General features: G+C 42.4%; 1 protein-coding gene across 7 annotated transcripts in view; it reads right to left on the bottom strand.

Annotated features, from left to right (window-relative positions):
* Nucleotides 1-224: 224 nt before the first annotated feature.
* The window catches only part of TCF7L2 (transcription factor 7 like 2), a gene marked incomplete at its 5' end in the record, with an annotated part of 176,823 nt that continues 153,851 nt past the window's right edge, over nucleotides 225-23,196 (bottom strand). The window contains 8 exons of one of the 7 annotated variants that reach the window (XM_084289961.1): nucleotides 225-2,487; nucleotides 8,179-8,251; nucleotides 9,408-9,458; nucleotides 10,008-10,056; nucleotides 14,870-14,977; nucleotides 15,781-15,940; nucleotides 16,429-16,569; nucleotides 22,859-22,945. In XM_084289961.1, the coding sequence (XP_084146087.1) occupies nucleotides 2,064-2,487; nucleotides 8,179-8,251; nucleotides 9,408-9,458; nucleotides 10,008-10,056; nucleotides 14,870-14,977; nucleotides 15,781-15,940; nucleotides 16,429-16,569; nucleotides 22,859-22,945 (1,093 nt within the window). In that variant the 3' untranslated portion in view covers nucleotides 225-2,063. Of the gene's footprint in view, nucleotides 2,488-8,174; nucleotides 8,252-9,407; nucleotides 9,459-10,007; nucleotides 10,057-14,869; nucleotides 14,978-15,780; nucleotides 15,941-16,428; nucleotides 16,570-22,858; nucleotides 22,946-23,196 lie in introns of all 7 variants that reach the window. The other 6 variants (XM_084289962.1, XM_084289964.1, XM_084289963.1 and 3 more) reach the window with 6 other exon arrangements.

Below are 23,196 nucleotides of genomic sequence, written 5' to 3'. Positions count from 1 at the left end.
CTTGGCTGCAGTGAGGCAGCAGCAGGACAAGTTGAGAGAGGCAGAGCAGTTCATGCAAGCGGAGCTGAGCTGCCGGGGAGTCACCACAGCTTTCGCAGCAGCTTTTCAAGGGAATTTTCCACTCGGGCTGTCAATTGTTTTGGCCCAAATAAAATGCAGTCAACGCATAAATGAGTTGACAAGTCGTTCTCTGCACATACTAAGTTGCTTTTATTAATCCAGAACTGCATGCTACAGATACTGTACAGCATGAACATTTATTCATTACAAAAAATGGCTTCCAAACCATTAAAAATGAAAATCGGAATAAGAGCATAAAACGGAACAGTAACATCACAACTGTTAGGAAACATTCAAAGTATTCACAAAAAATGTTATAGTTAGCATCTTAATAAACCAGAGAAAAATCTGAGACAGTTTTACAATCGCTTCATGTCAACTACAATGGCACTGAATGAACAGATGAACAATTTTTCAGCTTTATACAGCGTTTTTTGCAACATCAACATGCCTAGTTTTTTTTTTTTTGTTTTAAGTTTGCTACCTACCTGTATGTAGTAAGTGTACATAAAAGTGGCAGTCTGATTTTCCTTTTATGAATAATCTAATATACAGAATTTGGCCCTTAAGGGTTTATACCTCTTCATTTTAAATGCTTTCCGGACAATCTGCTACCAAACACGTCTGTTATAGGTGACATTAAAACTACATACATATCTACCTATGTAACATCACAGCAAAACATGATGAACAAAAAAATTACAGCATTAAAAAAAATAATAAAGTTGTCGGGAAAAAGTTAAAAGTCACTGAGAATTTTGGCACATAAAAATTTTGCACACAGCCTACAGTCCTAATGGCGCAGGGGATCCAGCTGCAGTTCTGAACGGGAGACACTTGGACCTTGCTATTTTTCAAACAGCGTTGCTAAAAATTCCCTTGCTAAATTTTCAAGTCTTTTCACGTGTAATGGCTTTTAAAGCAATTTTTTTTTTACACTATTGATCCTTGAAAAATGCATCTGCAAATGTCCATTTGGTGGCAACTGTGTTTCATACAGAAAAAAAAAAAAAAAAACAAAATCACGAAAGGAAATCAAAAAAACAAAATTCCCAGAAAAAAATATATATATACACATTTATATATAAACTTAAAAACCTTGTACAAATGAGTTGTTATATATAAGATGCTTACACTAAGGGAAAAAAACTTTATACAATGTTTTGAGAAAAAAAAAAAAGAGGAAAAAAACATTTAAAAAGGGACAACATACAGATACAACAAGCAATTTCTAAAGCAATAAATACTACTGGTCCAATAGCGTTGTGATACTTTTAATTGTTGAGTAGCGTTCCCTCCCCCAAAAAGAACAACACCATGGAACAAGGTATATTAACACATTTTTTTTTTTAACCCTTTGTTTCTGTACATTTAAACAATAACAAGTAACATCACAATAAAGGTTGTTTCACACGAGGAAGAAAAAAAAAAGAAGTAGTAGCGGCACTGCATTCACTGTGCCCTTAAAGGTTTAAAAACCAGATGTAAAATGATTGGTTCGCAAGCTCGTATTTAATACAAATAATAAAGAACCAATGCCTCCGGCAAGGGCTGCTTCAAAATTGCTTCTTTTTTTTTTTTTTTTTTTTTTTTTAATTTTTAAAATCAGTCTTTAAAACTAAGCTATTGGAACTACATAACAATTATGTATATATATATATTTTTTAAACGCTACAAAGACTTTAAACAGCTGTTGATAAAAATTTTGGCAGAATCATGAGGCTTTTCTCATCTACATATTTAAAAAGGAGAAATTGAAATAAGAATGGGTCAAATATTGACCAATGAACTCGATAAAACATCAACTAATGTAGCCACGTGGCACGAACTGGAAATGAAACCGAGAAACGACGACGAACGGCGGAGACGACGACGAGGAGGAGAAGGAAAGCAAAAAAAAAAAAAAAAAAAAGAGAGAAAAAAATGGAAAGAAAAAAAAAAAAAGAATTCCCAACAGAATCCAACCCCCCCGAAGGAAACCGAAAGGGCGACAGAGGCTAAAGCTATTCTAAGGACTTGGTTACGAGGGAAAGCGGCTGGGGCTGCGGCCCTGGCAGCGAGCTGTGGGGGTGCAGGGAGGAGGTGGAGGGCTGCGCGAGGGGGGCGGCCGGCGGGAGGGCGGCCGGCGCGTGGTCCAGGGCCCCGTTGGGGCAGCTGGCGGCAGGCAGGGCGCCGGGCTTGCTCGCAGCGCTCTCGGCGAGGACGAGCGAGGATGGCGGCGGCATCATGACCAGGTGCGCCAGCGGGTCGGGCTTCAAGGAGAGCGAGAGGGGTTGCGTTTGTTCAGTCTGTGGTTTCGAGTCTCTGGAGGGGGAGGCGAGCATGGCGGGGGAGGACGGAGGAGAGTCTAGTAAGCTTCCATCTGAAGAGGGTGGGCTGACGCAGCTGCCTTCACCTTGTATGTAGCGAACGCACTTTTTTTTTCTCCTAGAAACAGGGAGAGAGCGCTCTGTGAGTGAAGGGCAGGGATGCAGACGGAGACAGTTTGCTAGAGCAAAGAGCCACCAGGCAGCTCGCGGGGCTCTGAGCGCCTGCGCCCCAGCCCTACGTGCCGTCCTGGGGGGCTGCTGGGGCGTCCTTGGCACCCCATCCGCTCGGGGACCCCCTGGGCTAACCATCTGCTGAGGGATTGCCCAGTGCCTCTTCGTCCCCCTCCTCTGCAGGCCGCCTCCTTTCCCTACTTATTTACTTTCAGGCTAATAAAATTGGGTACGGGGTTTCTGAGCCCACTGTGCTGATCTATAGACTCCACTTTCCTCCCGAAAAGAAAAAAAAATAATAATATTTATGTATATATCCTTAGAAAATAAGAACTCTGGGTGTGTTGATCGTCCCCCAGCGCTGTCCACCTCAGCGGGGCTATCTCTACACCTGCGTCACCTGGCGTCTCTTACGGTGCTCTGCCCCGGGAGGCAAGGCCGGCTGCAAACTACTGCTCATTGCTTTCTCCTCTGTTAGGAACCACACCAAATCCAGAAACGTCAGAGTCAGACAGGAGGAGTATATAATAGAGAGAACGAGAGAGGGGAAATAAAAACAAAACGAACAAACAAAACGAACAGAAGAGGAAAGAAAAAAACAAAAACAAAAACAAAACAGAAAAAGAACAGGATAAATAGAGTATGATCCAAAATAACAAGAATAACTGGTTGTATGGCCTGCAGGTTGTGGCTTTAAATTGACTCAGTTTTACTTTTTGTTTCAAGGGAGAGTGGTAGATTTGGGAAGCTGCTTGTCTGCGTTTTGGGGAATTTTCCTCTGAGAGGCCATCCATGGAGCTTCAGAGTGGGATCCAATTTCAGTAGGTGAAGAGCACGACGACAGGCACAAGGATGAGGAGCAACATGGCACTTATTTCATACCGGGAAATACGAGCCTCATAAGAGCCGTTCATCTTCAAATAAATGAGTAAGTGACCCGACAGAGATCTTTTCTCCTCCCTCTGTCCACTTAACAATGTAAAGGAGCGATGAAAACAGATGACAGTTTCACACCATCTCTCTTGCCAAGTGTATGCAAGACAATTCTAGCAGCAGGACAGAAATAATGAGGCAAACAACCACAGCATCTGGCAAAACGACGTTCAGTGGCCACCTTGACCCTCCTAATGACAGCTCTCCAGCCCTCCTACTCACAAGCATGCTTGCCATGGGAAGTGCTGACCACTGCCACACAGCCCCGGGTCCTTGACCACGTCTGGCTAAAGCAGCTCTGCCGCAGAAACTCTGGACACTCGGCCAGGCTGCACAAACCCGCTGATGCGAGGGAATATGTTGCTCTCCCCCTCAGGGATGCCTCATGCTAGCTCAGCCACTCCATCAGGAGAAGCGCCCGAGTGTGGCGCAGAAGCTGAACGTCGCTGGGTGAAATTTCCCACTCGTTCAGGTGCCCTAACTCCGTCTCTGGTAGCCAATTTGCTCCCCTCTGGATGGGGACTGCATTTGACTTGGATGAATCCAAGGTCCTCTCTGTCTAGGCAGTAGGGCTAGATGTTTCTAGACTGCAGGGGAAATCTAACCAGCTGGAGCCTGGGGTTAGGATATCTCATCTCCCATGGTCAGGTAGGGAAGAGCTCCCCCAGCACCCCATCTCTCCACCTACTGCAGTGGGGATCAGTGCTGTGACATCCCTTCCTCCAGTGAATCGGGGAACAGCCTGGGGCTCTGCTCCACGCTCCCCATGGCAAGGTAAGGGGTTAGGGCTATTAGAGTTATAACCACGTTAGCCTGCAGATCAATACATGCTAAAAAACTAAAGACATCCATGCAACTTAAATGTTAAAAAGAAAGAAAGGAAGAAAGATAGAAGACAGCAAGTGAAGGCTGTAAACCATGCTTTATTAGAGCAACGTTAAAAGACAGGAAAAAAAAATTAACTTGGTGGGCTCAAAACAGAACCTGTTAATTCTTCTACCATCAACAAACAGCTCGGGAAGCCTCTGGCACTTGGCTAGGGCCAGTTCTGCTGCTCCTCGCCTCTGCCTCACCACTTCCTAGCCTCAACTGCGCAATGCTGCTAGACCCCAAATTCATGGTGGGACTTTCTGTACAGCTGCCAGTGGCAAAGCTGAGCACTGGTGTTCACAAATTTCTCTGATAACACCTGTGGGGAAAGGTGGGTTTTCACAATTTGGAGACTGCAGGGCTTGTCATCTCCCCCTTCTCCCCCTAATTAAAATAATTTGCAAGCAGAGACCCAAACTCTGCCCACCTCATTGACGGTGGTCCAGAAGTTATTCAGCTGGGTTGCTCTGCACCTACAAGGCAGTTAATTATTTCACTGGAGGCAATTTGAATCTGGTATGCCAAAAATTAAGAATGATTTTGCTAATACTGTTTTAAGTTCTGTGGCCTGAAAGAAGGGGTTTCCCATGGCAAAGCAGACTTAAATCAGGTTACCACAGAGCTGTCTTTCTGAGTTTGCAGAGTTAACAACTCTTTTAGAGCTAAAAACACTGGTTTGTTACCTTAAATAATTTCCCTTTGACTAGGATTAAGGTAGCAGAATGTTTCCTCTGTTTCTTTTTTTTTTTATTTTTATTTTTTTTTATGTTAAACTCTTAAATAGTGGCCACTTTTGGTCTGAAAAGCCATTTACTTAAATCTTGATGGTTCCAGAGAGGACACTTCTCCATCCCCAGCCTGTGCCATTCCCACCATGTGGTCATGCATGGGACAGGGTTAGGTGCGCCAGAATAAATAGATGGGTAAAACCCCAAAATCTGCAAGCCAAATTTTACCAGAAGCAAATGGCTTCAGGCAACCCTGGTGAAAGGGGCAAGTCACCATTTGGGGAACATTTTGTGCCTCAGTTTTGCTGTCTTTAAAGCAGAAACAAAAGTGCTACCTATCCCCTCTTAGAAGCACTTGTGTGCCACTCTGAAAGTGTCACTCACTGTATCGGTATGGCACGCACCTACAGAGCTGATCCAGCTCATGCTGCTGTTGCAGCTAGCCCCAGGACAGCATCAGAAAAGCCAATAATGCTGCAATTGCCATGAGTGAAAGCCACAGATGACGACAAGGGTTTATTTGTTTGCTGTGGGCAAAGATGTCTCAGTTTCTGTTGTACTAGCAAACTGCACATCTTTTGCACCTTCCTAGGATGCGCTACAAAAACTACCATGCTATCAAATGCAATGTTTTAATGGTTAGGACCACAGCTAGGAAAGAAATGCTCTAAAATCTACCCAGTAACAAAATGCCTCCATGCATTAAAACAACAAGAAAACAAAACAAACAAAAAAACTATATCGGTAGGCCTCCAGTTATCAACTATACCGCTGAAAGGTGCTGCACTGCTCTTAACTAATTTTGAAATAGATCTAAAGGAGTGGTCTCTAATGTGCAGCAAAGATTTCTGATCAAAACCTGGCATAAGTTAAGAGAGGGTTTATGCTTGGTGTGTAACCTAAGTGCTGCACAGACTGCAGGAAAAGTCCCCTTGCTGATAAAATGTAGTTTTAAAAGCCTGACGTTTCCTTAAACTGCTAGGGAAAGATAAAGCAACACAAACACGATGTGCCCCCATTCTAGTGCTTGGCATACTGAGCTTACCACGCTTCAGATATTGTATCTCTAGACTACACAAATATCTGTTGAGAGCATGTAGTAAATTAACCACAGAATAAAGCCCAATTAAACACTGCATTGGCGTTTAAGCCTTCAGTCAGCATAAGTCTCCTGACACAGGGAAAGTGCTTACTCAGCTTTTCTGGTCTGAACTCTTCTTCCTTTCCTTTCCTTAAGCTTTAAGAAACCACAACTTTCAAAACCCATTTAACATATATACTGGTATCTAACACCTCAACCCCGACACCCAGTACTAGCATTACTCAAATGGGACGTTTTTGGTGCCTTATCTTGTATTTTGACATACAATACCACCCCTGGTTCATGTTTTCCTCGACACTAAGCACAAACAAGACTGCGTGCATACACAAAATATGATGAACATCTGATCTACATTCTAAATGAGATGAAGCACATGGGACTGGCATGAGTAAGAGGGGAAAATGTGGGAGAGGAATCACTACACATAGAGTGTGGTTTGGGTTGAAATACCTACCATCATAATATTCCAAATTCAAAGACTGCTTGTATCAGAACAAAGAAACAACAAATTTAACCAAATGCGATCATATAAGGAAAAAGGAATGAGAAAAGAACTACTCGGTATCCCTCCACCAAGAAAGAAGCATGTACTGAGTTATACATGAAATTAAACTCCAGTAGAACATGGGCTGTCGAAATTTGGGCTCTCTGATGTCTTTCACCTCCTTTTAATGCTGGAAACTGTCCTACTAAAGTTGGAATTAGTTTTGTCTAGAGTTCAAGAGTTTACAGCTCACATGCTGGGATAAAATTTAGAAAAAAAAATATTTTCAGGGAGAAAAAAAAAGACATCAGATCATTTAAAAAAAGTGTTATCTATATAAGCCTTACCAAGGCATATAAACCCATAGGTAGGGATTTAATTTTGCAAATAATGCCAAAAAAGTCTTAGAATATAAGCTGTAAACACTGGCTTTTATATCTATAATCATTTGAAAAATACTAGTGCTGCAGATCCCAGAACAGCCTTTGGAGGCAGCAGACATAGATCCAAACAAAAGACAAAATATAGATGTCCAGCTAAATAATCTTTTTTGCTGACAATCTGGAGGGGAAAAAAAAAAAAAAAACAACGACAAAACCAACTGCCAGCTAAAAGCACTTCAAGTTTTCTTGTTCCCAGTTCTACCACCAGGGAGAGGTTATTGGTAAAGAAAGAGAGAAAATGGCATTAAATTAGCAAGAAATTCCAAGGATCAAAGATTATTAGCAATTGATGCTGTGGGAGAGAGAAAGGTGGGGAGTGGGGAAAAAAGATTAAAAAAATAAAATCACACAAATGCACTAAGAGGACAGATTGCTTTTATTTCCCCAAAGGCCTAATGGGTAGTATTATACCTGCATGGTTTGCACCATAAACTCTGTCGGTCAAGCCCGAACAATGCCCGACACTTCTTTGGAGTATTTGCATCTGTTAGCATAAGGTAAACACAAAAAATACAACACAATGGTGGATAGAGCTCATTTGGACTGTGTAATCTTAGCTACAGCTACGTTTAGGTTTTAATCACCTCCGTTTTATTTGGTAATCTCCCCTCATACCAAGGGCATGAATAAACAGGACTTTGACAATGAGCCAAAACAAAACCAAAAATCTCCGACACTGCTGTGCGTGTGTCCGGCGTCGGCACCGCACTCGGTGCCGTGCTACCGAGGGCTTTGGGGGGCGCCTCACGAAAATGTGACTTTCCTGGATTGGAGGCCGGGAGGGCAGGGCTGTGTTTGAGCCAGGGATCAGAGAGGCTTAAGGCTGATGCTGTTTTACAGTGGGTTTTTGGCTAGCAGCAGCAAAGAGGAAGGAAAAAAAAAAAAAAAAGAAAAACCAACGAAAAAAAATAAGCAAAACCTTTTCAGAGAGACGATAACTCATGGCAGTGTCCCACTCCCTTGTGTCTTCTAGATCACAACACAGAGCTACAAAGCAACAAGGCAGGAAAAAAAGGGGAAAGTACCAAATAAACCAGCTGCAAATCAGCCATAGCGAGTCTGGGAAAACTATACACACCTGCAGGGGCCGCACCAGTTATTCTGTTGATCAAGGCCAAAGCGCGCTCGGCATTTCTTAGGAGCGCTCAGGTCTGAATGAGTTCAAGAAAAGCGAGCAGAAAAGGGGGAGAGGAAAAAGAAAGGGGAGAGGGGGAGAGAGAGAGAGAGAGAAAGAGAGAGAAAAGGGGAGAAAAAAGAGAAAGATAAAAATAAGGAAAAAATAAAAATAAAAAAGGGAATAAAAATCAATGTCCTCGTTATTAATTGCAAAATATTGACTTTTGATTTAAAAGTTAAAAAAGTGATAATCACATTTTTATTCAACTCTTGAAATTAGCTGTTGCAATTAAAGCTGCAGTATCCCTTTATAAAGGACTGTTTCTTTCCCTTTTAAAAGAGCAGGTAGAGGAAAGTCATTGTGGCTGGTCTAACAGGATGTTTCAGGCGAGATTTATTTGGGTTGTTTTTTTTTTATTCTCTTTTTTGAGAGGGGAAAAAAGGAAGAAAAGAAGCTGAGTATGGAAGTTAGATCCTGAACATGCTTTTTTCTTCAACTCAGATACAAAATAAAAATAAATAAAAAAAAGAGAAAAATAAAGAAAAAAAAAAGGAAATTATATCTCCTGGGATAATGCAGCTTTTGGAATAACATTCAATTTATTTCTTTTTATTAATTTGTATTTAAAAGAATGGATAAGAATAAGCAGATTGCGAAATGAGCATGTTAGTATCAGCCAGAAAATAAAACGTAAAGCATGGCAAGGTGCTGAGTTAGTAGAGCTAGTGAATTGCAATGAATAGGCTTGAGCAGAAATGCAAGAAAAAAAAAAATCAAAACTAAAATAATAATAAAAAAATGCGTACGCATGCTAATGTGAGAAGACTTAGTGGGAGCCATGAAAAATGCCATTAGATTAAGGAGGTTCATTACTGACTTGCTTCCATTCTTTATCAGTCTCTTTAAAGAAATACTGCATATTCAATTTGCACAGTTAGTACAACTCTTGCGTTATTTTACTGTATTACGTTTTAATAGCAATTGTTACAAAAAGACGAAAACAAAATTAAAAAAATACTATCAAACATATAATAGATATAAAGATAAATAGATAATAAATATAAAAACGTGTGGATGGTATTTTTTTCTTAATGTCATAAGTGTTTAATGTTAAAGTCTATAATGGCAGGAAAAAAAAATTAAAAAGCAGTTTATAAACTATTTTAAATGACTCAAAATGACGTTAGCACCTGTAATCGGAGGAAGTGAAAGGCAAGGATTTAGGAAACATTCGCTGTGTTCTGAAAAAAAAGAACAAATTATACAAAGGCTTCAAAAAAATTAAGTCAGGGCTTCTTCAGAATTGACTATGAGATTGCCTATGCAGTATTTCTAATTTCCTATATAGAATGGCAAACCTCCTTAATTTAAAATGGGTGCGATTTACCACTGTAAGGCATGCATCAGAACATACAGGTACAGCCCAAATTAATACCAAACACATACATACGTACGTACACGCACACACATATGCGCAAAATAAGCAGACAACTTTATCAACAACAGCATAGGCATTACCACTATGGATCTGCAGTTAAAGGCTGGGTAATTACTAGGAATAAATTTGGCTAACGTCACAAGAGGCTCTTACATGCAATGGCTTGGTTACTAGTTTTAGAAGGGCAGTAATGTGTAAATAACTAGACTGCATTAAAAAAAGGCTGCCTGCTAAAGGGACCGGCTCCCCGTGAGGCCAGGAGACTCGAGCCCACCTCCCCCGAACCTAGGAGCGTCACACCGGGACTGCCACACTTCCACTAAGCGAGATATTTAGACTTATTTTTACTTACCGTTGGTCTCTCCTGGTTGCTTATCCCTTTTCCTCTTCTTCTTCTTGCCCTGCGTGACACACACACAAAGGAGAAGGATTAAAACCAAGCCGAGACAAAGCCACATATCCTGCGAGGCGGCACAGAGCGATAGGGCAGGGGCCGGAGGACACCAGGAGCTGAGCCCACTCCCCCCATCCTAGCAGGGCCAAGGGGTCCCAAGGGGATGCTTGTGCCATGGGGACGGCTCTGCCTGCCCCCCACTCCATACCAACACCCACCCCAAAGCCACGAGCAGCTGGAGGGGGTGCTGGCAGGCTTGCAAGATGCTCCTTTTGAGATGAGATTGTAATGACGGCACGCATTTGACACACACAATCCTGCACCTGGAAGTTTCACAAGTTACCTGTGGCCCCGTATGTGTGAGGCGGGGTGGGGAAGAAATGGGAACAGAGGAGACTGAAAGATGGGGGATGCATGGGTGAAGTGAGAGTGAGCCCCCGGAGTGCCCTGGCACCCAGTGTTGACTGCTAAAGCAGACAAGGGAGCTGTGATAATGAGCAACACCTAACCTGCAGGTCTGTAAGTGCACTCACCGCCTAGGGAACAAGGCCAAGAAAAGGAAAAAACACAGATATAACCAAGACCCTTTCCACATTTTGCTTGATTGCAAAGAAAACAAGCAGTATTTTGCTAAACTGTGTCTATTTTCCAAATACTGCCCAAGGAGATGATGTGATTTGTCACAGCCTCTAACTGGAGGGAGGAAGGGAACAGACAAGGTCGGGTAAGCAGGAGCTGGTCGCTCCTCAGTTTGGAGAGGACACAACCAGGAGCTCCAGCCTGAGTTCTAGGGAAACCCAAAAACCGTCTTCTAAGAGGAGTTATAAAGTGATAAGCATGGCTCAAAAGAGAAGTTGTTTTCTAAGAAAATTCTTCTAACGCTGAACTACAGAGTCTGCAGAGTACAAAAAGGCCAGTGCAAGATGATAGAGTCATTTTGTTTTTATAGCTCGCCAGCTACTAAAAGCAACAACTTTGGGGCCAGCAATGTTGACTGTGAACAGCGTGGGGACTCCTGCTTTTGAAGATGTGGTGGTAGGAGAAGTTGGTGAACAGACACCAGACCAACAGTCCCTTGTGGGCAAGAGGGAACAAACATGTCTTGGAAGAAGGAATCTCAGCACTTTTGAAGGGCTGGACTTATCTGTGGGGAAGCCAAAGGGTTCTCCCACATAGTGAACTTCTCAGTAGGTTGGTCTGGCTCCCAACTACAGGGTTAAGATCGGCTTCAGCTTGGCACATCCACTGTAACATTTGGCTCGCTCTGATACATATCAGTAAGAAATTCCCTCAGTATGAATGCTGGATTCTGATCTGTTGTTGTCTTGTTTCTCCTCCCCAAAAGCCAGCTGTCTGGCGTGGGGCTTCTGTACTCGCTCCCCCTTGCTTGTAAACTGCCCCCCTGCTGTCCAGGCTGTGATAAGTACAGCCCTGTCTAAGAAAGCCTTCTTGTGATGGAAAAAGCAGTGTGCACTGTCGATTTTAAATGTCTTTCAAGCAACATGCACATAATCCTGCAGCCTGAATGCTGCTGAAAAAACATTTTGGACACCTCTGAGGCCATTTGGGGAGATATTGAAAGCTCTGGGTTAATTGCTACAGCACCCATTAGTCGAACAAGACAGGAAGACAAGACAGACAAGCACTGCTCCTGAAAATCCTGAGAATAAAAAAGGGGAAAACATGGATCCTGAAGTCCATACAACACACAGAAATACAAGGGGCTCGGGCTCTGCTCCATCTACATTAATCTAAATTGACAGTAATTCTGTGAAAGTCAGTGAATTTTTCCAGCTTTACAATGTAACTGAAACCAGACAATTGCCTAAGGATTGTAAGCCTGATTTCTATTTAATCTCAAGGAGGCCACTTGCATAATTAGCAGACTGCATCTTGTGGCCATCTTGATTCATTTCTCAGTGCATTTGAGGATTGAAGGGCCGGTCTAACTAGAGACCTCATCACTTTTTCACTTGATGGCCAGCCAGAACACAGGTCAGGAGCCATCAGCCCTTTACAGACTTCTTCAAGCCAGGTATTTACATACTATAACCCCTTCAGGGAGCAATCTATTAAAAATGACTGATATACGGGAATGTCAGCCAGGGACCAGGAATTTTTGGTTCCTCGTCAAAACACGCTTTCCTAACAAAGAACTGAAAGATGTCCCACTGACTTCTCTGACATTCTTTACAAAGCTTATAGGGAAAAACTACCATGCTCTCTTGTTCAATTTTTGCACTGAGAGAAGATATTGCATAGCTAAATTAATATGTGGACTTAAAGAAAGAATTACAGCAGCAGTTCTTCAAGCACTCGGCAGAAGACAGTTTTGTCTTTGCCTCAGATTGCCCTCCTAAGACAGGAGCAGATGGTCTGTAACATTTCTCATCATCATCCTATACAAATTCTAAGGCTGCAAGGAAATGTGGATGTACATACTTGCTAAATGTTTTGGCAGCTCTCTCAACAGAACCAAAGCAACATGGGTTTTGACAAAACTGCCGAGTTCTTTGGTACTAATTTTCCAGACAACCGGCAGGCAAAGTGACTAGACCCTTACATATACCTGAGTCCAGCACTCAGCGCCGCTTAACATCTCCTATTAGATCTCAGGAAGAACGAGTGCGCCTTGTGACACCAGCAAGCCACAGGGGATTCACTGAATCCTCTTCTCTTATTTAAGAGCAGGCTGAAAGCTGCATTTCTTGAATGCAGAGCTCCTATTTCTGAAGATGTGGGCTACAGCTGGCCCCATCCTCATGCCTAATGGGAAATGCCTAACGATTTAACCATTTCAAGCACCCCAAACACGTTCCCGTTCTAGATGTGTGAAGGTCTTAAGGTGCTATGAAATGCTGAGGGAGGTGGGGAACTTGGAGAGCTCTGAACGGATGGGAGAGGGGAAAAAAAAAATCCTGCAGATGATGCAATCATGTGATGCAAAGCTGCTGCGCTCTCCTCAGGCAGGAAGGTTCCCCCTGAAGGTCACCTGGGGGTACAGCATCAAGCCGCTGGGAAAGCGACGGCTTTCTCATCCTGTCCTTTTTAGCTCGAGAAGAAAGGGTTTCTCAGTGCTCACACGGTGAGGACAAAAGTAAAGGTCCTAAGCACTTCAGGCTTTGTACATGCCCATCTGTCAGTGGCACAGTCACCGCGCAGAATGAGCATTCCCGAAGCCTCAGTCGAGCCTGTAACTCTCTTTTGAACACCCAAGATGACAATACTGCACAGTGCCGAGGAACTACCTCAAGCCTATGGTCTGACAGTCTCAGGCCATACTATAACGAAAAGAAAGGAAATGTGTTCTTAGCAGGAGCAGTGCCTCGGTGGGCTTAAAGAGGTTTCCTCTGTCTCTGAGGAACACACACCACTACACCTCCAGTGACAAGCAAAGGAGGGAGCAAGGCAGAACCCAACAGAATGAAAAGATGATTGAGAAAAACACAAGTATTTCAAAAAATGTCCTTAAGGAAATGTAGCTAAGCAAGTGAACATGTGTATGAGTATTCTCTACTGCTGAAATGCTGGAAGAGCACAGAGAGATGCTGCTGCTCTAGGCTTTGCTGCAGACTGAGACCTGGTTTCACACACATACATGTGAAAGCACAAATGCTCAAAGAGGTAAACATTGCCATACAGAAAGCACATGGTTCATGTGACTTAGGCAAAATGGTATTTATGGTAAAATAGGCAGTGATGATGGCAATGATGGAAGAGACAGACTTCAGCAAAAACAAAACGTGTATCACTATACGTAACTAACATCAAATTTACAGATACTTGTCCCCAGACCTGCATGGAAGTCTATCTGCAAGGTAGGGAGCAAGGTTTATTCTAGAATCAGATAACTTGAAAGCTTTAGGTGGTTTAACTTTTTTTTTTAAAAAAAAAAAAAAAAAAGATGTTGCTATAATCCTATTAAGGAGGGTTTAGAGTTCCCCCCAGTCTACAAATATGTCAAAAATGTACGGGTTTAGGCTTGTAAACACTTATTACCAGATGCACTGCTTACCCTTCATGGAAGAAGGGGTTATATACTACCAGTAAGTGGTTACAATGCTGGCCTTACATTTTTAACAGACAGAAAATTCTACTACTTCTAGCTACAAAATGGGCTTTCTGAAAGGTGGATGAGGGAATCAGTCTTAAGAACACTCCATGAATTGATCACAAACTCCAAAATACTCTTCAAAAAAAGATGAGGGGAAAAAAAAAAAGATTATATGGCCATGAAAAAGCAGAACACAATCGAAATATACAACAGTAGAGCGTGGAATAATTCATTTAACCCCACTTGAGAGTAAGACTTTCAAACAAGTCATGCTTTTGGTTTTGCCAGTCCTTCTCTGAAGCTAGGATAAGTCATTCTTCCACTTTCCACTATACTCTCACACAGATAAGCACAAGACACTAATTATTCATATTTTTGGTGGAAAGGAGAGGAGCCATGCTAGGGGAATTTTATTTTTTTTCTATATATGAAATAAAATTTAAAATGACCAGCAAGCCGAATAGCATCTCCAGATGCCAGTAAAAGTGAAGGCAAGAGTTTCTTCACAGAGTTCTACTGTCATGCCCCAATTCTAACCTTTTACTAGACCCAGCCAGGAAGCCTCTTCCAAGTGGAGGGCTGTGAATTATCCCCAATAGTTTTAGTATCAGAGAGGGAAGCGTCCGTTGTTGTTACCAGATTGGGATCCTGAGGCACGCTTTCCAAGTAGTGCTTGTGTGCAATGTGTGGTCGTAGTTCAGCAGGTCACATATACATTTCTACAAGCTCTACTACTAAAAAAATTTCCACCTACATAGGAACCTACATAGTTATCCCGTGCGGACCAGCCCGGGTACAGCTGCATATGAAGCTGTCGTTCCTTTCTTGCTAGTTCATAGTATTTCGCTTGTTCTTCTCTGGATAACGCATGCCACTGAGGTGAAGAAAAGAGAAAAAGACAAAATAAAAAACACAAGCGTGGTGTGGGTTTTGTTTGGTTGATTGGTTGTTTTTTAAGTGTGTTAACAGCAGAATATGTTATTTATACATAAATACAGCTAGAATTGATTTTCCCAAACAAATAGATAAAACAGATGATCAGGCACACTGACATTCATATTTTATGTATAACTCCAGATTATAACTCCAGTTAACTCAGCCGAGTCAAAACTAATTGCTTCTATTCATTCAGCCCTTTCATTTTCCTGATGAGACAATTAGGAAAAATAAACAAAAGCAAAGAACAGGGGAGAGGACCCAGAAGCTGGAGCACTTGTCCTAAGTCAGATTTCAGTTACAGATTTAGAGGTTCTCCCTTTCCCTTCTCCACCAGCATCCCCTCTTTTCCTCCAGCTTGCACAGTTTATGATACTTGTACCACACTTCCCAAAGACCTCCCTCTCCCCCGTTTACTTTCCTGCCCATTTGTTGAACAAAACAAGAAATCTGAGATTTCTCCATCTCCCAGTCATGGAAATAACACTGAAATAATACTGCTACTAATTAACTTTCCCCACTCCCCATGAACGATCCCACCAGCAAAAAGTGTCTGTGAAAACCAAACCAAAAAAAGGCCTTTGGTATAGTTGGATTCTGTGAACACAGAGTACTTCCCTTTCCATTACCAAAATAAGAGGAAAACACACCGATTCAGAAGGACACAACTCCCTCTCTCTGCAAGTGGTGCGAATCCTACCGAGGGTCAGTCCCTGTTTGTGCTTCTCCCTTGTTACCTACCCTCCGACCGAGGATTTGGTTGATGGCTGCGCTCTCTTTCAATGTGCATTCTGCTACAACTTTTGCTCTCATTTCCTTCATATACAACATAAATGCATTAAGAGGTTTCTTTATGTGTGGCTTCTTTTTCTCTTCTTCTTTTTTGGAGTCCTGATGTTTTCTGAAGGGTAAAGATACAACAGACAAAATCCTCACAGTGAGAACTCTTGTGAATTTATTAAATTAATCCCCTCAATCCCTTAACATTAATCCTCAGAAATTAGTCTCTAGAAAGAGGAACAGAAGGTTCTCTAGAGCCTTTACCCTAGCTGCTACATGAGAACAGTTTTAACAGCATTATTAAAAAAAACAGTCTCATGTTTATGTAATATCACCAAGTACATCCTCAGCCCCTTCAATAAACTCAGAAAGAAATGGCCAGAAAATGGGTTCTTGCTTTATGGGGATGGCTTGTGAGCGTGATGGTGGAGAAAATAATCACACCCCATCATCCCTGGGAACTGAAATGCTTAAAATGTTAAAAAAATATATACATTTATATATTCTACAGCAAAAACATTCGCACAAACCCAAGCCTTTCTAAAGCTACACTTGCAAAGCTGCTACTTTGGGTGTTCTAAAAGCAACACGCAAGAAGCAAAAACTTACGAGCTGTGGAGTGAGCCGACGTCGCTCTGGGAAGATTCTTGTTTGACTGTTGGTGTGACTATGGCCGGATGAGGGATTCCAGTTGTATGTAAACTATGGTGTGGCGGGACCATGTGTGGAGGAAACCTAGAGGAGAGAAAGCTGTGTAAATCGTCAGAATAAAAATGAATGAATGGGGAGGGATGTGTACACACATTAAAAAAAAAAAAAATGCATATAACAAGCACATGACAGCTAGACAAAGCATATGAAAGCTGGCAGCATTAATTAGCAATAAATTAAACATAATGACTCTTCTAATGTCATTAAAGCCAATCTTCCCCTTCATTATCATTACTGACATGAGACATCATGATTTTTAACATCTTTAACAAAAGGCAAATTCAACTGAATGAACTTGGGATGAAAGTGGAATTTCAGCTACCTGCAAGAAAATCCACTGGTCTATTTCTTTACTGAGAAATTATCTGTGGCAACCAAGGAATCAATTTTTATCGTGCTGAATCACATTGTGAATTTGGGATGACATCTTTTGTGGCATATTGACAGCAAAATAAAATATTAATGCCAACACAATCTAGACGCGTTTTTGATAATCCTGATAGAAGCCTCATTAGCTACATTTTGTTGATGGAGCAAAGGAAAATAGTAATTTATGTCTAATATATCCCTGAGCCACGCTGCTTTAACAGAAGTTTGGTAGATTGTGGAATTAAGCCAATTTTGGTCCACTATGGTACCCTAGGAAGGCTTAAATTCAAGTCAAATAACAAAGTAGTTTTTCTAAAGACAAAAAATGTTGACAGCTTTATGGTCATATCCAGGGACAGGTCCCAGTCCTGCAACTGGATTCAGAGAGATGTGCAATGCTTCTCATGTATCTAATTTGGGGCCACAGCATAAACATACCACTATAAGTCAGACTTTTTAATTTTTAACTGCAGTTAACAAACTTGTCAAAAGCATTATTAACAACTTATAATTATTCCTCAATTATTTCAAAAAAATAAATAAATAAAAAGGTTTTGCAGTGAATAAGGAAAGCACAACAGAACTGAGCTACTGCCTGTCCCTTAGAAACCCCCCACTGAAGTTTATACATTTCCAGGGAATGGGATCTAGCTTAACCTTTTGGCTTAAAAATACCTTCCCACAAAAAATCCATGGCTAAACAGATCCGGTAAGTAAGATTTTTGCTGTTGTACATTCCTACACTTATCCCAGACTTTGAGCCATCTTGGTCCAAATAAAGTACCCTGAGAATACGGAACATGCAATGGATAAAGAATTACATCTTCTATCATTGATATATAATGTCCTTTTTTCTATCTAATAGGGTTTAAAATGGGGTGACAGACTATGGTGAAGCAGAGCGTGCACAATTATCAGAAATATAGTGAGATTTCTTTATTTTTATTCCTCTCTTATAAATTCCATTCCTGAGCTTAAAACCCAGAAAACTACCTAGACATTCCTTATGTTCAGAAGATGACACAGAAGTACTTTCATAAACAAGAGGTATTGTCCACGACGAGCTCTGTGCATCTTTGTCTACCAGCTGGTAGTACTCAAGATCATGAGACAGAAGTATTTTGTCTTTGAGGCAGTGGTGGGAAGAGCAGGGACTGACAGGGAGAATGTGAAATTGTTCAGACTGCAGAGAATCGCAGCTCCTGTGAACAAAGACATGGAGAGAAGGAAAGGAAGAGGCTGCGAAGGCAGGGGAGGAGGAGAATGGCCACTGAAATGGTCATTCCTCTTTGGATTTTACTTCTGCTAAAGACTCATGGACACAAATATCCAAGTGGATTGTCAAAACTCTGACAAAAGAAGCTGGGAGAGAAGTGCATATCTGAGGAAATGCTTTGATGAGCAGTACGTCAGAATGGAAGGGAATGGTGAGGCTGCAAGAAGACCAACATCCAGGTCCCACTTCTGCCATGGCACTACCCCACTGTCACCAAGACACAACCTGGACCGTTGCATTGCTTTCCTCTGCTCTCCTCTCATGGTTGGACATGGCTAGAGGTGAAGTTTGTTCCCACAGTGGATGGGGCATCCAGACACAGTGCAATGCAAACAATAAAAGCTGATAGCAAGAGTCCACAGGGGACTGCTCTTCAAAAAAAAAGATCTACAATTTTTTAAAAAATCTGATCTGCTGACATCAGCACAAGCACTGTGATAAAATGTCAGCACACATCCTATCCAGTCCTAGGCTGACTGTAAAGATCCAGCATCGAGGTGAGGGCAATGCTGCTGGGACTGGCTAGGGTTCAAACTGGAAAGAGCCAGAGATGATGGGTCAACAAAGAATGAAGATGGAGATGACAAGCCTACCTCTGCAGAGTGGGCAGGAGGAGCTCGAGTGATGTGAGGACAAGGGATAGAGAGCATATACCAACAAGGAAGAACAGCCAAGCGCAGTAGTAGCACAAGGCCAGCAGGGTATGAGGGCCTGAATGAGGTTAGGGTCATCACTGTGGAATGGCACCCAGATAGCAGAGAAGGATCATTACAGCTGGAGTTAATGGGGACAAGAGGTGGTGGTTGTTAAGCTTTTGAACAGGACCCCGGGAAGTGGCCGTGACAACTGGGTCGTGGACTTGCTCCCTGAAAGAGGATCCGGTCTAAAATTAAAACTAAAATGCACTGAAAAGTGAATGCTGCCTACATGCTGAATTGTGTGGTCAGGAGCTCTGAAGGAAACAAATTCAACAAAATATAGGGGCTTATTTTGTCAGTTTACTTTTGATGAAGATTTAAGTATCTTCTGCTAATCAAAAATTAAGGAGGGTGAAGAAATTTGCCTAAAATGCAACTCCTCCCCCAATTATGGGAGAAGTGTTTTCCCGAGTTACCATTTAGGAGAATGAGTATCTGCACAATGGAGGAGTGGCCATATGGGAGGAAGGGCAGCTGAGAAGGAGATGCCTACACACACGTTGTGCAGAACCATGGCCGTAACCAGAAGGATGGCAAAACCTCACTGAGTTCAGCAGGGCTGAGACTGTACCCAGCAAACCCTAAACTTCAGAGACATTGTAACCTTCATCAGCAGGCAGCTACAGCTCAGCAGTTATTTTGGGACTGGTAGTTTTCCCAAAGAAGTTTTGTGTGCATTACCAGTGACCATTTATTATTACAGGTTGAAGATGCCCAACTGACACAATGCTACCCATCAGATTTATGTGCTCCTTCCTACGTTTGGGGCCGTAAAAACATGCTCCAAAACCCCACGGGCTCCAAAGATCAAAGTGTAAGACTCCAAGTCCAAGTGCCTACTGATTTCTACGCAGACACCCAGTCACATGGCAGTAAGAATGGGGAAGGAGTGTTAATTTTTAAGTTCCTGGCCGCGCTCCAACTTCAGTAATTACATTCAGCAAAAGTGAATTTCCTCTGAAATTTCAATTACAACAGGTATTTTCCACTGCCACCACTTAACTGCTGTGCAGTGTTTGTCTGGTGCAATTCTGTTAAATTATTTCCTGATTTCCTCTCCCAGCAGTTGTTTTTTCACAGTGGGTCCACTGTTTGCCCATCAGTCAGCTAACCCTGTCTCAGTTTGCGTTACGGGCATATTACAAAGGGATAATGAAGGATCAAGAGATGTTATAAGCATATTGCATGCTTCAGAAGTGAGGGGGATGATGCTACAAGCAGAGAAAAGAGTTGTAAATGGTTAAAACAACCTGAAGACACTACCTTAATAGTTTAAACCGTTTATTAAAATCACTATTAGTCACCCATTAACCTTTTATAAACTATTCATAAGCACACTCTAACTAATGAAGTGTAATTACTAAGCTCAGGGAATATTCAGGGCTGGGAAGCGTTATGTGCTCCAAAGGTCTGCATCACAACGCAGGCAAGTGCGGGAATTCCCTTTAAAGCAAGGCTCTGCAAGGATGTGGACGAGGTCTTGGAGGACAGGGGGCTGAGACTGGGGTCTGCCCTGGATTCAGCGTTTGGCCAGAGTGGAGACAACGGCCCTGAGGCTTGTGCCTTGCTGCAGGGATGCTGCCCGCAGGGCACGTCTGCAGGCACGCCGGGCGCTCGGGGCCAGGGCTGCCCCGTCGCTGAGTGCAGGTGCTCCACCTGATACGGCAGGCATGAGAAAATTGTGTGTCGGAGCACGGTCTGCCCAGAGGGTGTTCCCAGCTGCGGGAAACCAGGAGGGGAGTTTCTGGGCTGAAACAAAGGATAAACATCTTAAATCTATTCATCGGCCTGCGTCTGCGCCTGGGCGCGTGTGTACGTATAGGCACACGTCAAGACAAAAAGAAAGGCTGTGCGCCGATACACACACCCCTCACCTTTGCCTAAGACATCCCCCCGTATTTTTTTTCTCTAGACAAGGATTCCATGAATTGCAATAAACACCCTAAAAATTCTAAGTAGCTCATTATACACCACTGTCTCCTTTTATGGCTCCAAGCCAGAATATAATGATGAGTCTTAACTTGTTAAGGACAACTAATTTTTTGTTCCTGGCTGTCTCAAGGGCTTCTCTCTTACTCACTCTCACTTTACTTCACTGTTGACATGTTTCTGTTAACTGGATGTCATCTGCCTGCCTTGATTTTATGCACAAGCAGTGGGATGCATTTTTCTGTGCAACAATTCTGCTTTGAGTTGCATTAGATTTGTCATTATTCTCTCATTTTCCCCTTGCACTTGTAACATTTCATCTATTCCTGCCTTATTTTTTGAGCCACGGTGCACCCACATTATGGTTTATACATGATCTTGCTCCCTTTGAAGCCGGCAGATTTCAGAGCCAGCCCTCGTCAGGAGAAGTGCCTGCTACCAATTTAGCAGGCTGAGGGCCCCGAGCTCCAACAACTCAATCTAAAGGGGGTCACAGGGTGGCACAAGCGAGTGTCAGCAAGTGCTGTTTAATTGCCAATCTAGGCTTCTCCATGGTGTTTAAAGTATAATGACCCATCACTTAATTCTGAGAAGTCCTGGCCCTGCTGCTGAATGGAATGAATATCAAAGGATGTGCTAGAACAGGGCAAGGAGCCTACATTTCCTATAACTGCCATAAGTATAATAGACCTCTACTTCTGTCGTCCCATTACCACAATAATGTATTTAATTTGCTGTGTACTCTTTTTAACTAGATACCTTTCATAAAGCCTATCTTGGGAATATAGCCTCCCCCCTCCTACACCCCCCCTCCCCCAAATGACTAGCCTCTCTAATAATAATTAAACTAAATCAAGCTCTACTTTGCCTCGCACCATGCCTGCAAGCCTTTTATAGATATTAAAAAAGATTAAATGGAGGGAGGGAATCATTGTTTAAATTTGCAGCTCTCTCTCCACAACCCAGGATTTTTTTGCCTGAGCTGGGTCTATTAATTATTTTTTTTTTCAAAAAGTTGCTTTTTCCATTGTCTTTTTCTGTTTGCCGGAGCGATGTGGGCAAATTTTAATTTTTGCTTTTACTCTACTTATCTAAAGCACACAACACAGTATTTCCCTACCCATTCAGTCACGAGCTCTAGTTACAGGTTTCCCTTGCTCAAGGAGGTGTGTTCCCCCCCACCTAATCTTCTCCTCCTTAAATCCTCTATATGCCAACCTTCACATATTAAACTGCAGAGACGGAGAGGAAGGGACAGAGAAGGGAAGAGATGTGGAACCTTGCTATGTAATGCATGCTAATTTAATTATGTGCCATCATCAAAATGGATTAGCTGTTTCAGCCCATCAGGAAAGTCTAAACCTCCACCGATTTAATTAACCAGACTGAAAATCAGATGAACAGAAAATAAAACTATCATTAGGAGCAATTAGTGATTACTTAAACATAGTGCTGCCAACCAGTTTGTAAATAAAACTAGCAGCCCCTGGAAAATTAGATGGAATTAATTGAAGGTAGGGAGGGGGAGAAATATATACTTCTAAAGCTTTAAGGGTCAGGCAGGCCCTTTCATGTTGTCTATCAGTGTTTGGAGCTTTGGTAGGGAAAATACAGCGCAATAACCTTCCTTCCAACTCTGCTTGAAGAGCAGCCCCCACCCTGCTCCCCGGCCTCCCCTCTCGCACACGGAGCGCTGCTCTGGGTGATAGCCACCGAGAAAGCAAAAGGTGGCACGACTTCTCCTCCTTGCTTTTTCAACATCACATTCTCACAGCTTTTTCATTTAGTTGGCTTTTAAAGATGACTTCCTGCTCCTCCACCTCTCCCTCAAAAACAAATTCTTAAAGACCAATGAGAGCACTGAGACATCCTCTTCTGATCAAATTGGAAGGTACTGCTCGCCCTCTCCTCCTCCGCCCTACCAAAAAACTAAGGATGACTGTTTAACTGATGTGCTTTCAGGAATACGTTTCCTAGATGAAATGCCCTCCTCTAGAGAGGGTGGCAGGAGGAGTTACACTTGCTCTCGACTCAGGACCTCAGTATTTGAACTCACCTTGACATGGAAGCATTGACGGTCAGAGCTGTTGGGTAAGGGTGGCGGAAACCCCCTGTCGTGATTGGGTACACTGGCTGACCTTGCCTGGTAAAAAGAAGGGAAAGAGAGAATGAGAGAAAGAAAAAAGGGTTTAAAAAAAAAAAACACACAACAACAACAACAAAAAACTTCTCTCTGCACACTAAGCTTTATTCTCATTTGATCAGAACAAAAATCTTGGGGATTGTACAGCAAGGATCAAAGGAAAGAAACACAGAACAATTTGAATGCCATAAATCTGATAGGAATGGCTAATTAAATTTTATAACCTCTGCTTATGTCAATAGAGACCCTCT

The sequence above is a fragment of the Netta rufina genome (assembly GCF_964035555.1).
Source record: "Netta rufina genome assembly, chromosome: 7".
NCBI classification, from domain to species: Eukaryota; Metazoa; Chordata; class Aves; order Anseriformes; family Anatidae; genus Netta; species Netta rufina.
This window is presented reverse-complemented; position numbering and strand designations above follow the sequence as displayed.